This window comes from Chiloscyllium plagiosum, unplaced genomic scaffold (genome assembly GCF_037043375.1).
Source record: "Chiloscyllium plagiosum isolate Xiang-an unplaced genomic scaffold, Cpla_swu_hap1 HiC_scaffold_1, whole genome shotgun sequence".
Taxonomy (NCBI): Eukaryota; Metazoa; Chordata; class Chondrichthyes; order Orectolobiformes; family Hemiscylliidae; genus Chiloscyllium; species Chiloscyllium plagiosum.
Genome location: NW_028270139.1, coordinates 75173555 through 75189058, shown reverse-complemented (window position 1 = coordinate 75189058; position 15504 = coordinate 75173555). Strand labels below are relative to the sequence as shown.

The 15504-nt window shown below is 38.6% G+C and overlaps 1 protein-coding gene across 3 annotated transcripts in view; it reads left to right on the top strand.

Annotated features, from left to right (window-relative positions):
* The window catches only part of scfd2 (sec1 family domain containing 2), a 325676-nt gene that overhangs the window by 134660 nt on the left and 175512 nt on the right, over positions 1-15504 (top strand). For all 3 annotated transcript variants that reach the window (XR_006311787.2, XR_006311785.2, XM_043691021.2), the window contains exon 5: positions 12895-13144. Coding sequence is in view for 1 of the 3 variants with exons in the window: in XM_043691021.2 (XP_043546956.2) it covers positions 12895-13144 (250 nt within the window). In the remaining 2 variants the exon portion in view is untranslated. The remainder of the gene's footprint in view (positions 1-12894; positions 13145-15504) is intronic.

The window sequence follows — 15504 nt, the reverse complement described above, 5'->3', positions numbered from 1 at the left end:
AAAGATTGTTTTGCATTCTTTCATACTGTTTTGCAGTGGCACCAGCAATGCACAGCACAGTGCATAATGCATTATTTCAATGGAAGACCAATGCTAAAACTTTACCTGGAACATCATTTTCCTTCTCAGACCCTTCGTTTACCAAGGCTTTAAATTTAGTCAATAATAGCCCTAATCCACTGTTCCCCTGACAATTGATGGGATGTTTCAAACCTTGATCTGCAAATATGTCTCCGACTATGGAGTCTTAAACCAATTCTGTTATTCTTAATTGGATGTTTATGCAGCAGGTAATATTAGATACAGTAATAGGTAGTGTTATATTAAAACCTGGTTCAACATCTGGTCAACAACACTGTCGATCATGTCTGATCACCATCCCCATGAATGACCCTGACTACCCCAAACCCTCCATCCAAATTCAGGCCACTCGCTCAATGATCCCAGACCACTCAATTAGCCCATAATCTAACTTTACCCCCAATCAGGCCTAACTAAGTACCTACTTCCCGGCAGCCCACTCACCCATCTAGCTTTTCCACCACCTCTATCTCACTGTCTCACCCACCTATCCACCTCACCCCTTCACTCATCCATTCAGTAACTTATTTGTTAAGAAATTAGGTATTTAAGTATTTCCCAGAAAGCAATAGCTAATGACATAGAAAGCGATTAAGTCTTGTAGAAACGGAAAAATGCATAGAAAATAGGAGCAGGAGTCAGCCCTTCATCCCTTCAAGCCTGCTTTGCCATTCATTATAATCATGGTTGATGATCCACTCAATACCCTGTTCCTGCTTTTTCCCTGTATACTTTGATCCCTTTAGTTGCAAGTGCTATAGTCAGCTCTTTGAAATTATACAAGGTTTTAGTCTAGAAGGATGGGGGGAGAGGGTGGATTTGAATGAAATTTAGAGAATACTGAACAGCCTAGACAAAGTGGATATTGGGAAGATGTTTCCATTGGCAGGAGAGATGAGGACTCGAGGCACAGCCTCAGAATACAGGGAAAATCCTTTAGAGTGGAGATAAGGAGAAACTTCTTTCACCAAAGAGTGGTGAATCTGTGTAATTCATTGCCAGAGAAGGCTGTGGAGGCCAGGTCATTGAGTATAGTTAAAACAGAGATAGATAAGTTCTTGATTGCCAGGAGGATCAAAGGTTATGGGGAGAAAGTGGGAAAATGGAGTTGAGGAACCTATCAGCCATGATTGAATGGCGGAGCAAACTTGATGGGCTGAAAGACCTAATTTCTGCTCCTTTGTCTTATGGTCTTATTGCTTTCTGTGTTAGTAAATTCCATAGGTTCACCATTTTTTGGGTGAACCTTTGTTCTGTGCTGATCCTCTTCACAGTTCTGTGAATGGACACTTGCATTGAAGGAGTTCTGCTTCATTGATTGCAAGTCTGGACTTTTTAAACGCAACCAGGCAAATATGTAGTTTTATGTTAGATCAGCATTTAATGCAGAGGTTCTGACTTTGATCATAAGATTTTAGGCCATTGATTTCTGAATTGGTGATATTCCATTCAAATCTGTCAGAGTGAAAGACCAGCTGGTTTCTACAATAGATAAGCATGCAATTAGTTACACTCCATTTAGCAATGATTTAATCTCAATGTGAGTGAAGTGCATGCTAACTTCAGTGTCTTAATTGACCCATAGTTGAATGGCAAACTGATAGAGATACCACTTGTCGACCTATAAATGTATTTAACAGAAAGCTATTGTTGCATTATTCATATAATGAAAAAAAACAGTGTATTGTAAGGATAGGAGCAACACATTAATGTTGCTAAATTTAAAGTGTGAAAAACCTAATAAGAACAACTGAGCTAGGTCTTACAAGTTAGTGGAGAATTAGTCTGTAAATTCAAAATGTCTGCCTTTGTTTCTTCCTACTTAACGTACCCCCAATACAGCACAGGCATTCAAAACGTAATGGCAGAAAGTGCATGACACACAATTTTTATAACATTAGGAATAGATATGTTTGGCATTGCTTACAGGTAATAGATTTATAATTAGAAAGGAGTTGCAGCATATCATTGTCATGATAGTAGTAAAATATGGACTATTAAATTTTAATTTGACAACATCTAATTTTAATATCTGATATCTTCATGGACTAAAATGGTTTTAAAAATAAAGAAACATGGACCCAAAATGGCTGCAGTGACAGATTGATTCCCATGAAGGTCCTCTCAATGTGGAATGAACAAAAGTATCTGAAATGAAGCTAACTTTTCATCCAAAGCTATTGAAACCAGTCAACCGTGCCAGGCATGAAGAAACTCACTTTCCCTGTTTCATTTGACAGTTGCCTGTTAAGTTCTGCATATTGAACATGAAAGATTGTGTGCAACTATCCAGCTTGGAAAGCCAATGAAACCAGACTCAGGAATACCATATTTATGGTATGGTCCATAAACCGTGTTTCAGTACCTCCGCTGCAAGAGCAGCAGATGAGGAGAAATAAATTGCCTTGGTAACAACAAGAAATGGAAGACTGTCTCCCTCTCAGTCTCCTCCTTGACATTAGAAACTAATACCAATGATGAAACATTGGAGAAGCATCTATTCGTCAAGAACTTAAGGATTCTTTGAATTCCGCTATTGGGTAAGGATGCAATCCATCAACTAAACAGCCGTTATTTCAGGATGAACTATTATAAATCAGAGACTTTAAGAATTTTTAAAACAGCATATTCTTTATTTTCCTGTTGTGTTTGCAATGTTTCTCTTTTAAAACCGAATGCCTCTGTGTGAGTTTGTATGATATCATGTTGGGGTGAGTAAGTATTAGAATTCTACTCTCACTCAAGAAAGCCTTCCCTAAATTTTGACTAATAGTACATTTTAAATAAATTGTGATGTGACTATGTGCTAAAAAACAAACTACTGACTGAAAGAGCCTAAAAGATTTGCTAACTCACCCATCCTCACCTAGCCACAATATAATGCATATTGTATTTCAGGACCAAGAACTTAATGACATAACTTTTTATAAATTGCGACCATATTTCCTCCTTCAGTTTTGACATAACTTCTGGATGTTGTAATTTCCTTAAAACATCCATCAGGAAATGCTTGACTTCCTTAATATTATCTTAAGAAAGGAGATAAAATTAAAATAAAGGAAATCAAAACAGACATTCATAATAGTTTTCACAAGATTGCAGTCAAGCCAGAAGATTGTGGGTTCAAGTTGTACTTGCATAAAATCTAGGCTGACACTCTAGTACGCTATTGAGGGAGTGCTAGGCTGATGGAAATGAGATCCTATCGTCCCCTTCAGATGGAAGTAAAAGGTCTTGTTATCCTATCTGAAGATCAGGGGACTTCGCTCCAGTGTCCTGGCCAAAGATTGTGTCTCGGCCATCATCTCTAAAATGAATGATCTGATTGCATGATTTGGAGATGCCGATGTTGAACTGGGGTGCACAAAGTTAAAAATCACACAACTCCAGTTTATAGTCCAACAGGTGTCATTGGAAGCACTAGCTTTTGTAGCGCTGCTCCTTCATCAGGTGGTTGTGGAGTACACAATTCTAAGACAGAATTTATAGCAAAGGTTTACAGTGTGTTGAAATTATACATTGAAAAATACCTTGATTGTTTGTTGAGTCTTTCATCTGTTCAAATACCATGATAGTTTCACTTCTTTCATGTGTAAATCACAACTTTTTTTTTAAAAGTTACATTCTCAGGTTAACTGTAACAATTGGTGTTAGCCAGATCATATGTTGATGGCGTTAGCCCCCTGTGTTCTCTGTCTGTGCCATAATGTTTAGACAGATTCTTATTGCAAAAGTGAGTTAACAGAGTCTTACATGAAATCATGTAGTTTTTGAGCAAAATATAAATTCATCCTACAAACGTATATGTATATTTGTGCATGTCGGTCTTTGTGTGTGTGTCTCTGTCTGTCTGTCCGGGTTAGGGGGTTGTGATTGTAAGAGAGTGTATATGTGTGTGTATGTGAGTGTAGAGTGTCTAAGTCTGTGAGGGGGTGCATATGGAAGTGAGTGAGTGTGTGTGTATCTGGAGTGGTGGGGGGGGGGGGGGGGGGTTGTGAGTGTCTGTGAGAAAGTGTAGAGTGGTCTAAGTCTGTGAGAAGTGTGGGAGTGTGTGTGTCTGTCTGTTTGCATGTCTGTGTATGTGTGTGTCCGTATGTATAGGTGTGTGTGTGTAGGAGTGTCTGTGTGATTGCAGTCATACTATTTTTGTCCGATTTGGTTGCAAAAGCATTTTGGGAAAATCCTGAGGTCACGAAATATGGTCTACAAATATAAGGTTTTCTTCTTTCTTTTTGGAAGAGCTATCTTTTCGAAAATTCAAAAATACAGATTTGCAGATTCTTATTCTTGTTTCACAATACTTACGTAGAAATCAGGAGTGCCGGTGAAAGTTTCCCAAAGCTTTGCTGATACGTCTATACTAAACAACACTCATCTAATTTTTACAATCTCTCTCTTGTGGGGCAACAATTTAGTTCCAATTTTGTCAATATTTCTTTTCCACAGTTTAGTTTCTCAATATGTAAGAAGCAAAATAGCATCACCTATCAATAAAAATAAGTGTGCCTGTTCTCATCCTCGACTACTTTTCAAGTCTTTCTTTGATTCTTATGCCATTATAAATTGGCAATTACAATTGAAGCTTTTTGAGTTGCCTCCAAGTTATCGTCACTTCTGAGTAAGAATTGTGCTGATACACATGAACAGCTTGTAGCAGATTTGTCATCATTATTGGTATACAGGGTAATTTTTGAGGGGGATGAGATTGTAATACTAATCAGTCCAGATTTCTTTCAGAAAACTATATAAGCTGAGTAAAGCTGTTATGTTTTGGTTACAACTGCATTTTGGTTATCATTCCAGAAATTAAGAACCTTAATCCAATCGTGGTAACTTCAGAATTTGCAATTCTGCAAATATGGTAATTTGTCACTTGGAAGCAGCCAAAAATAACAAAGTAAGATGTTGGTTGTGTCATCCCAAATAATTTGCTGACGTCGTTTAAAGAAGAGAATCTTTCACTCCTACTAAGTATAACCTTGATGTGACTCCTGTTTCACATCATGTAGTTGATTGATTGTTAATAATCTCTGAACTGGTCAATTATGTTGTTCAAACAGAAACAGAGTCATTCAAAAAAAATGTAGATTTGCCAGTATTTACCTGCATTCTGCAAAAAAAGCGAGAAAAAGATTTCAAACAATAGCTGCATTTCAGCTGCAAGAATTCCTATATTTAGTTGGCAGAGCATGTTTTACAGCTGTTTTAAATGTAAAACCACCTTTACCTACGTCTCTATAACTGAAGGTGGTTAACAACTTTTATTTTTGTTACTTTTTATTAGTTTTCTTTTCATAGATTGAAACAGGAAATCTGTCTTGTGTTACACCAAACAACAAGCTTCCACTGGGCAGTTTATCTTGACTCTTGTGTTTTGTCATACATTTTAACCAGCAAAAGTCTAGTACATTTAAGACTTCAATTAAATTCCTGTCAACTAATGTATATTTCTTCTCAAGAGAATGACATACTGTCCTTAGTTGTGTGAAACATCTATGTTTTTTATGACCGTAACTAATGTTTATTTTCGCAACACTGGGTCATACTAAACAGCTAATTTCCTCACTTGGCGCCAACTTAGTGAAATGAAGTTTTATAGTGTATTTGAACTGACCTGCTTTTATTTTGTTTTATTGAATCCCCTGATGTTAGACAAATAAGACCATTAATAGGCTTCTTTATCTAACAGGAAGTATTATTCAGCGGAAGCTACATCTTCTCTACCTACAGTGTGAAAGAAAAGTTCATTTCTCATAATTATGAGCAGTTGATCAGTTGTGAATCAGTGTGTGAGAGCAGGAGCATTACATCGGTTGTTGTTTACTCGTTAACCACACAGTTACAATTGTCCAGCTTGGATTCTCACCATCCCCAGTGTCCCTTCCTAACCAATGATTCTACAGGCCTATCTTGCATTCTGCTAGTTTGGATTCCACAACAGTACTTTCAAAATAAAAGTTACTATGGAGTTGGCAGCAACTGGAACTCAAACCCACAGGACATTTTTGTAATGTAGGATTTGAATTTGGAAACTGCTTTTGAGAACATTCTTTCTAAGGCTCAGCATATTAATACTCAGCACGTTGATGATGCCAAGGGAACGTTTGTTCAGGCTCTGACAAATTCCCTATAATTTTACTGTATTTGTTTTTTCCTGCACAACTAGTTGTAGAAGTGAAACATGTTGCTGAATCAAAATATTGCCGTGGAAAGCTCTCATGACCTTTCCATACTCCTAAAAGGATGATGAGAAAAATTATGTAATGGATATGTTAAGAGCCTTGATTTGTGCTTATTAAAAATAGATTGTTTATTCAAAAAAAAAGTAACTTCACATTTTCAGGAACAAGTTGGTGAACTCAAAATAATAAAGCCACTGTATTTGAGACACAATTCCATTTCATTTATAATCACAATAGATTACTGATCATTTCTCGACCTAAGAATCAATTCTCATTTTCATGATGTACACCTCTCCTTATCCTTCTTCAATTCCAAATAAGTAAAATTCCCAACCTGAGTTTCACCAACATTCAAGAATTTAGTTAATAGCTTTGTAAGTAACAATCAACTTTATATTTTGCACTGCAACTAATTACACTTTTTGCTATTTTGAAAGATTATCTTGCCCCACCCTCTTTTTTTGTTATTCATTAGCTCCAAATATTGCATAATGTGAAGTCTTTGATCTATCTATAAATACATCAAACCTATGAGTCTTTTTTTTTTCCCCTGTGTAAGACTGCATTCAGTCATGTTTTGCTGCACATTTTCCATTACGTTAAATGAATTTGTTGCTTTAGTTTGAAATCTTTTGCATATTGAGAGTTACCATTATCTTTTGGCGTTCATTTCCTGAATTAGTGGTGAAGGCAGAAACTTGATTTGTGTCAAGGTATGAAGGAGAGAGTGAGGACTGCAGATGCTGGAGATCAGAGTTGAGTGTGTGGTGCTGGAAAAGCACAGTAGGTCAGGCAGCATCCAAGGAGCAGGAGAATCGATGTTTTGGGCATAAGCCCTTCACCAGGAAGGAGCAGGAGAATCAACGTTTCAAAGGGCTTATGCCCGAAACGTCGATTCTCCTGCTCCTCTGATGCTGCCTGACCTGCTGTGCTTTTCCAGCACCACACACTTGATACCTGGGTAGGAAGTGCTGTAACCAGAAGGCAATGGACCAGGTCTTGGTAGGTGGAATTAAACCAAGTGACTAGTTAATTTGTTTTTGACTGGTTTATAAATGATCAAATGGTCTCTTTCTTCATTACAACTTTCTATGAATCTATATTCTATTGCTGATATTCACTATTTGCAGCAAGCAAAAACTAACTTTTAATTCGTCCGGAACAATGCTAAGCACAAGATTTGAAGAGAAATTGAGCTGGACAAGATCCCAATGCACTGAGCTGGCCAGCATCTTGAGTACAAATAATGAGATATTCTGACAATATATAAGGTACAATATCCTCTTTTAGGTGGTACTCTATGGTCACTCTTAGAAGGAAGGCTGGCTGATCTTCTGCCCTTACGGCACTTAAGTGAACGTCGATGGTCCTTCCTTTTGACTGAAGACCCCACATTAAAAAGTACTGTCAGCCACTCAGAGGCTGGTAGTTTGACCATTTGATAAGATGAGACCTGTCCCCGATACTCCCAGGCTTGAGGAATGAGCCAGTGTAGATAGTGTTAGAATCATACAGTATAGAAAAGGTCCTTCAGCCCATCAAGTCTGTACCACCAAATATATACTACTTACACTAGCCTCACTTTCCTGCACTAGACCCAAAACCTAGAACATAATGGAACTTCATGTGCTCATCTTAAGTTCTTTTTAAAAGTTGTGAGGTTTCCTGCCTCAACTCCCCTTCCAGGTAGTGCATCCCAGACTCCCATCACCCTCTGGATGAAAAACATTTTCCTTGCATTCCACCTAAACCTTTTGCCTTTCATTTTAAATTAGTGGCCTCCCCCCCCCCGCCCCCCCCCCCCCCCCCCCCCAACCCTTTTCATGGCCCTTTGACTAAGGGGAGCAGTTGCTTTCTATTTACCCTGTCCATTCCCTTTATAATCTTATACACCTCTAACAGGTCCTCCCTCAAACTTGAATGCTCTAAAGGGGAGACCACCTGAGCTTATCCTTTTCTCTCTTCAAAGCTAGAATGCTCTATCCCAGGCAACATCCTGATGATTCTCCTTTGCACCCCCTCCAGGGGAATCAAATCCGTCCTGTAGTGTCGTGACCAGAACTATATACAGCACTGCAGCTCTGGTCTAACAACAGTTCTGTAGAACTCAGTGCTCTTATAATCTGTGTCACAATTGATAAAGGCAGCAGTATACCACTTTAATTACCCTTTTATGCCACTTTCAGTTTATGTGAGCATCCTACCCATTTTTGCTATCGAATACTCTCGTTTCATTCCTTCTTCTGAAGTACATCATCTCACATTTATCCGGGTTAAATTCCGTCTGCCACTGATCTGCTTATCTGACCAATCCGTTGGAAGAAACCAATCGTAGTCTCCAAAATATTTTTCAAAGCACAGTTTACTGCTATTTTTAGTTTTTATTTAAGAGGATGAACTGATGCAGCTTTGAACTTGAGTGCATGTTGAGTACATGAAAGAGAGGAATATGTCTAAGGTGTGGTCACAAAATTAGAATCCTGCTTGGATAGAAATCATATTTTAAGCCTCTCTAAACTAACTTAAAATTCATATGATTTTTGCATTGAAAAGCAAACAATCTAACAAAGGTAAAAATGGTGTTTAAAGTAATAAGATTTCTTATCACACATTCAGTTTCACCTTTCTGCATTTGAAAAGCCTGAATTACACTTGTGAATAATCAATCGATTTAGAAATTGTCTGTCTGATAGTTTTCTTTCTGCTAGTTAATGTTGTACAGTACTTATCCTTTCAATGTATCAGTGAAGGCAGAAATGAATGTTGGTTACATTGAGTACTGTGGTCAACATTTGGACTATTTTAATGGATGCAAACATTAAACATTAAAAAAATTGAACAGTGAAATTTACACTATTGCCAGACTAAAGTTGGAACTCTAACTTTCTGTTTAGCTTTGTTCAATACAGAAGAACTATTTCTTTTTGACAAAAATTATTTAAATTGTCTCAATATTTTGTGCACCTTTATAACAAGCCCTTCCAAAGGAGCCCAACATTTGGAGGTTAATAATATTGGTAGTAAGTTTCGGACAGTGATTGAGCTCTAAACTGCAATGTGTTTGCTACAAGTGATGTTGTCACGTCTGCTATGTTGAGGGTGTTATTAGGCAGACCTTCCAGTAACTTTTGTTTCAGTGTGTGCAAGTGTGGATGGCATTCAAGGAACTGGGTAGGATTAACATACTAATTAGCATGCTGGCCTTCACTGCTTAGGTTTACAAATGAACAATGGATGATTTGCAATGAGAGCTTGTTGCCATTAGAACAGCCCTTCAGCTTGCTCCTTCAGCAGACAGAAATGACGTTTTCATGATTTTGTTGAAAAAAATCAAATAAAATCACAATACACTTGATAATCATCAACCTAGGACTGAGGGGATTCAGCACAGAAGTCTGCTCGATCAAGAACTGATTTCTCTCCAAAACAACAAGTGGAGAAATATATAGTGTTGACAACACCATGGCTGCATATTTATGCCACAAGGTTTCTACCTCTCAGCTTTCTGGGATTAGGCATTATTTTATTTTTGTACAGAACTATGACAGTGCAAGCTGTTTTCAGTGCATGAGCAATAAGCATAATTTATCAAGACAATGTTGGCGACTTGTCCTACCTGCCTATCTCCTTTTCCACCTATCCACTCCTCCCTGACCTATCACCTTCATCCCCTCCCTCACTCACCTATTGTACTCTATGCTACTTTCTCCCCACCCCCACCCTCCTCTAGCTTATCTCTCCACCCTTCAGACTCTCTGCCTTTATTCCTGATGAAGGGCTTTTGTCCGAAACGTCGATTTCGCTGCTCCTTGGACGCTGCCTGAACTGCTGTGCTCTTCCAGCACCACTAATCCAACATTTAGCTAGTCAGTTCGTAGATTGTATCCCTGATTTGGCCTCCACTTCTTTTTCCTTCTGCTGGGAGACACCAGGAATCAGTCAGTGAGCCAAACTGCATTTTCAGCCTCAATTCTGCTGAATCTCTGGTTCACTGACCAAAATGATGTTGAATGAACTGAACCTGAAGCCATTCTGCACTGCTATTAAACCAGGCTACATATCCAATCATACTAAATACCAGATATACAACTTAATTTAGTATATCTTGCACAGCATCTTGATCTTTATTTGAAGGTTTAAAACTGGTAAGGATAAAAGTTAAATTGATAAATATAAAAATGGTAATATGATGTGAAAAGCTTAATATTAATGATTTAATATGGCTGTGTGATCACCTTTGTAACACTCTGTTCCAGGAAGTAAAGTTTAAGTTTCTCCATTCATCCATACAATATGAAGGTTTGTTTTGTGGCTCTCTTCTGCACTTTCACCTGCATTTAAAAATTGCTTATTGTCATTGTGCTTACAACTGGACTGATCAAAATACCCCAGAGTTTGACCAGGATTTCCTCTGGCATATATTAGATTATTCAGTCTATGGAATGGAATATTCTTTTGGATTTAGATTAGATTACTTACAGTGTGGAAACAGGCCCTTCGGCTCAACAAGCCCACACCGAAGCGCAACCCACCCAGACCCATTCCCTTACATTTACCCCTGCCCCTAACACTACGGGCAATTTTAGCATGGTCAATTCACCTAACCTGCATTTTTAGACTGTGGGAGGAAACCGGAGCACCCGGAGGAAACCCACGCAGACATGGGGAGAATGAGCAAACTCCACACAGACAGTTGCCTGAGGTGGGAATTGAACCCAGGTCTCTGGCGCTGTGAGGCAGCAGTGCTAACCACTGTGCCACCGTGCCACCCGTGTTGCTTTCTACTTTGTATTGCTACAATGTTGAATATTGAGTCTGATAAGATTGTTCGATTCAAAAGATTTCAGCACCTTCATGGAGTAAGAAAGCCACTTACTTTCTCTTCTTTTTTGCATTTCTTCACATTTGTATGAATTTATTTTTACCTGTTTAGTCTATTTAAGCATTCTATCCAGCTCTTACTGTAATTGTCTGGGCTTCTTCCTCGAAATCTATATTTTCTCCTTTGGTATCATCTGCAAATTCTAATAATGTTTCATTTAATTTTTAAATTTCTTTATGTAAACTAAAAATAATGATCCAAAGAGGTAGACCAAGGGCATCCAATTCAGTAGCTATTTTTGTAGTTCATTTGTGAGATGTGTGTGTTCACTTATTGCCCATTCCCTAATTGGTCTTGAGAAGATGGTGGCGAGTTGCCGCCTTGAACGGCTGAAATCCATGTCATGTAGATGTACATACTGTGCTATAAGGGCCGGATTTCCAGGAGTTTTACTTATCCCAACGTAGCTCCTGTATTACATACTTTTTCTTTACATGAAATTTCTGACATATGAGTAAAATCTAACCCGTAACCTTTAGTTTAACCACAACCCTTTTGAAGGTCAGCGCATTCTGGGAAGTTTGAGAATGTCATGCCTTAGGGCTTTCTATAGTTAACTTGGATAGTAAATTCTTCAGATGTTGAGGAGGTTGCATGAGCGTGATCTTCTCTACTGAATCTATTCTGATTACTTTTTGTTCAGTTATATTATTCAAATAGTGCACAACTCCAGTACATACACTCCGATGCATTATTTTACAAGTAAGGGAAGTGAACTTTTCGTCTGTTTTGTCACTGTTTCCAGTGCTTCCTAATGTGTTCCCACTCACCAGTCCTATTTCACAGCTTCTGTAGTCAATTGCTTTTACATTCTGCCTTGAGCACTTGGGGTTCGATTACAGAGTTTCTCATTCATAATTTCTTTAAAAGTATAAATTCTGAGAAAGAATCGAAGAGAAGAGATTCCTGATCAGGCAGTCTTAATGTGGAGTGACACTGTTCAAACTATAACCACTTGTTTTTCAAGAGAGAGATGCATACACTTCCTTGTGGACAGTGGCTAAAAAGAGTCAGAAAGAAATTAAAACTAAATTGCTCCAGAACGCATGTTCAAAATATTTAATATAAACAATCTTTAAAGTCTATTTTTTCTGAAAAGATTGAATGTTGCTGAACTTGTATACAGCATGAAGAAAAGAGAAATTTGTCTGAAACAAAGCTTTGACAGTTAAATTTCTTGTTTCCGAGTACATTGGAAAAAATGAAAAAACTCTTAAGTAGTGATTTCTCTGGCACAAGGAAAGTGATGTTCATCTGAGTCAAAATGTTGCTTCGCTTCTCTGTTAAATAGAAATATGTGTGCTTTTGATACTCTGACATAATCCTGGATAACTGAAACAGTGCTTCTTCATTATGCAGGCTTGCAACTCAGAATTAAGTACAGCATTTAGTGTTTAGTTAGTGACTTGTCATTTATGGTTGTAGTTCAGGAATTTTTAAAAATATCTTGGATATCATAGGAAATCCAACCCCATGCCTGTAATTTATAATTTACTAATTTTACAAAATATTTTTACTGGTAGTCCGTTTCATTTTATTTGAAACATACTTAATTTTTCTTCACAGCTGTTTTCTAGATCTTTATTGTTGTTGATTCTGAATGGCATTAAAAATCTAGATTTGTGAGAATAGTTTGAAGTATTATAAATGAATCAATTTGCAAAAGGAAATTTATTCCAGCTTGAAAAATATTTGAATTTTGTCGCTTTTCTTTTGCAGTAAAATTGAAAACATATTTTCTGTTTTTAGGCACTTGGAGATTGTGATTTGTCAAGAGTTTTGACTCAATTTCTGCCTATGATTAAGTCCTATGAGGAGAGAGACCATTCTGATTACAACCTCGAAGAAATTCTTGTATTATTGGTTTACATCTATTCTGTCGTTGGAGAGCTCAAGGTAGACAATGTGGTGGATAAAGCTGAATGTGACGTTAAGAAAGCTTTGCTGCAAGCATTATGTGATGAACCGAATTTATCTGACCTACTTCAGGAAATAACAGGTTGGTCTGAAATATGCTGCCTTAACCTTAATCACAACCCTTTGAATGTCATTACACTTTGGGAAGTTAAACAATGTCATGCCTTAGGGCAATATGTTTGAACTTTTGAAATGTGTATTGGCTGTAAAGGATTCCAGCTGAAAAAGTGTTGCTGGAAAAGTGTGGGCGGCATGGTGGCACAGTGGTTAGCACTGCTGCCTCACAGCGCCAGAGACCCGGGTTCAATTCCCGCCTCAGGCGACTGACTGTGTGGAGTTTGCACGTTCTCCCCGTGTCTGCGTGGGTTTCCTCCGATTTCCTCCCACAATCCAAAGATGTGCAGGTTAGGTGAATTGGCCATGCTAAATTGCCCGTAGTGTTAGGAAAGGGGTAAATGTAGGGGTATGGGTGGGTTACGCTTCGGCGGGTCGGTGTGGACCCAGGTCTATTCCCCTCCCCTATATTTACCCTTGATAAGGGCACCTAACCTACACATCCCGGAACACTGTGGGCAATTTAGCGTGGCTAATTTACCCAACCTGCACATCTTTGGACCGTGGGAGGAAACTCAGAGCACCACGCAGACACGGGGAGAATGTGCAAACTCCACATAGACAGTCGCCCAAGGCTGGAATCAAACCTGGATCCCTGGCGGTGTAAGGCAGCAGTGCTAACCACTGAGCCACCATGCCGCCCCTTGGTAAACACCCTGGTAAACTTTCCCTGCACCCTCTCCAAAGCATCCAGGTTCTACTGGTAGTGTGGTGAAGGGCATTGCACCCAATATTCCAAATATGGCCTAACTAAACTTTTGTACAGTTGTAACATAACTTGCCAACTTCTGTTTTCAGTGCCCAATCGATGAAGACAAGTGTGCGATACACTGTAGGGAATCTAATCTAATCTTATCTCATCTAACCCTGGAGACCTGTCTACCCAACACTTCCTCCTTCAATATGTTGACCTGCCTGAGAGCATTTACACAACATTCCCTAACCTCAATGTCCCTCTCTTTGGTGAATACCAATGTAAATTACTCATTAAGGATTTCCCATGGCTCCTTATATAACCTCCCTGCTTTATCCTTGAATGGGCCTACTTTTTCCTTAGCTACCCTTTTGCTCTGAACATACGTAAAAATGCCTTGAGATCCTCCTTAATCCTGCTGGCCAAGGACATTTCATAGCCCTTTTTAGCCCTCTTCACTCCCCGTTTGAGCTCCTTCCTATTTTCTCTAATAGGGTGACCTCTAATTTTAAAGCTTTTTTATATAATGAGTACAAATAGTTTTGCTTACCACAAATCATATCACGGTAAACTTGATATGATCACGATAGACTTCACAGCCAGTGTCAGGACTATTCAGGAATCACCAGGTATAAATCATTAATCTACATGTTACTGTGAGTGGTTAGAGAAAATTCAGACATACCTTGAACCAGTTTTTAATTTTCATTTAACGTTTCTGATGATGGATTCTAAAGAATTTGGAGACTGGCAATCAGACATAGAACTGGTTCCAGTTCTATTTGCTGGAAATAGACCATAGAGGATTTATTGATGAAAAAGGAAAATCAGGGAATTGGGAGTCGTGGAAGTATTGGATGGGATCGGGGGAGTCAGTATTTTCCTCCAGTGCTAACATTGCTGAGACCATTGAACTTAGAAGTTGGGACATCATGTTGTGGTAGTAAAAGACATTAGTGAGGCCACTTTTGGAGTACTGTGTACAGTTCTGGTTGCCATGCTGTAGGAAGGATATTATTAAATTGAAGATGATGCAGAAAAGATTTACCAGGATGTCAGCAGAACTGGAGAGTTTGTGTTTTAAGGATCTGCTGGGACTTCTGTCACAGTAGCGTAGGAGGTTGAGGAGTGACCTTGTAGAGGTTTATAGTATCATGAGGGGCATAGATAAAGTGAATAGCAAAGGTCTTTTCCCTACGATTGGGGAGTGCAAAACTAGAAGGCATAGTTTTAAAGTGAAAGGAGAAAGATTTTAAAGGAACCTAAAGAACAACTTTATCACACAGAGGTGATTCATATAGAGTCATAGAGATGTACAGTACAGAAACAGAACCTTTGGTCCAACCCGTCCATTCCAACCAGATATCCTAAATTAATCTAGTCCCTGTAGTTGTGGGTATTTACGCAAACCTTTGTCAGCACTTGCCCCATATCTCTCTAAACCCTTCCTATTCATATACCCATCCAGATGCCTTTTAAATGTTGCAAATGCACCAGCCTTCACCACTTCCTGTGGCAGCTCATTCCATACACACGCCACCCTCTGTATGAAAACATTGCCCCTTAGATCCCTTTTAAATATTTCTCATCTCATCCTAAACCTATCCCCTCTAGTAGTGGAATCCTCCCCCCAC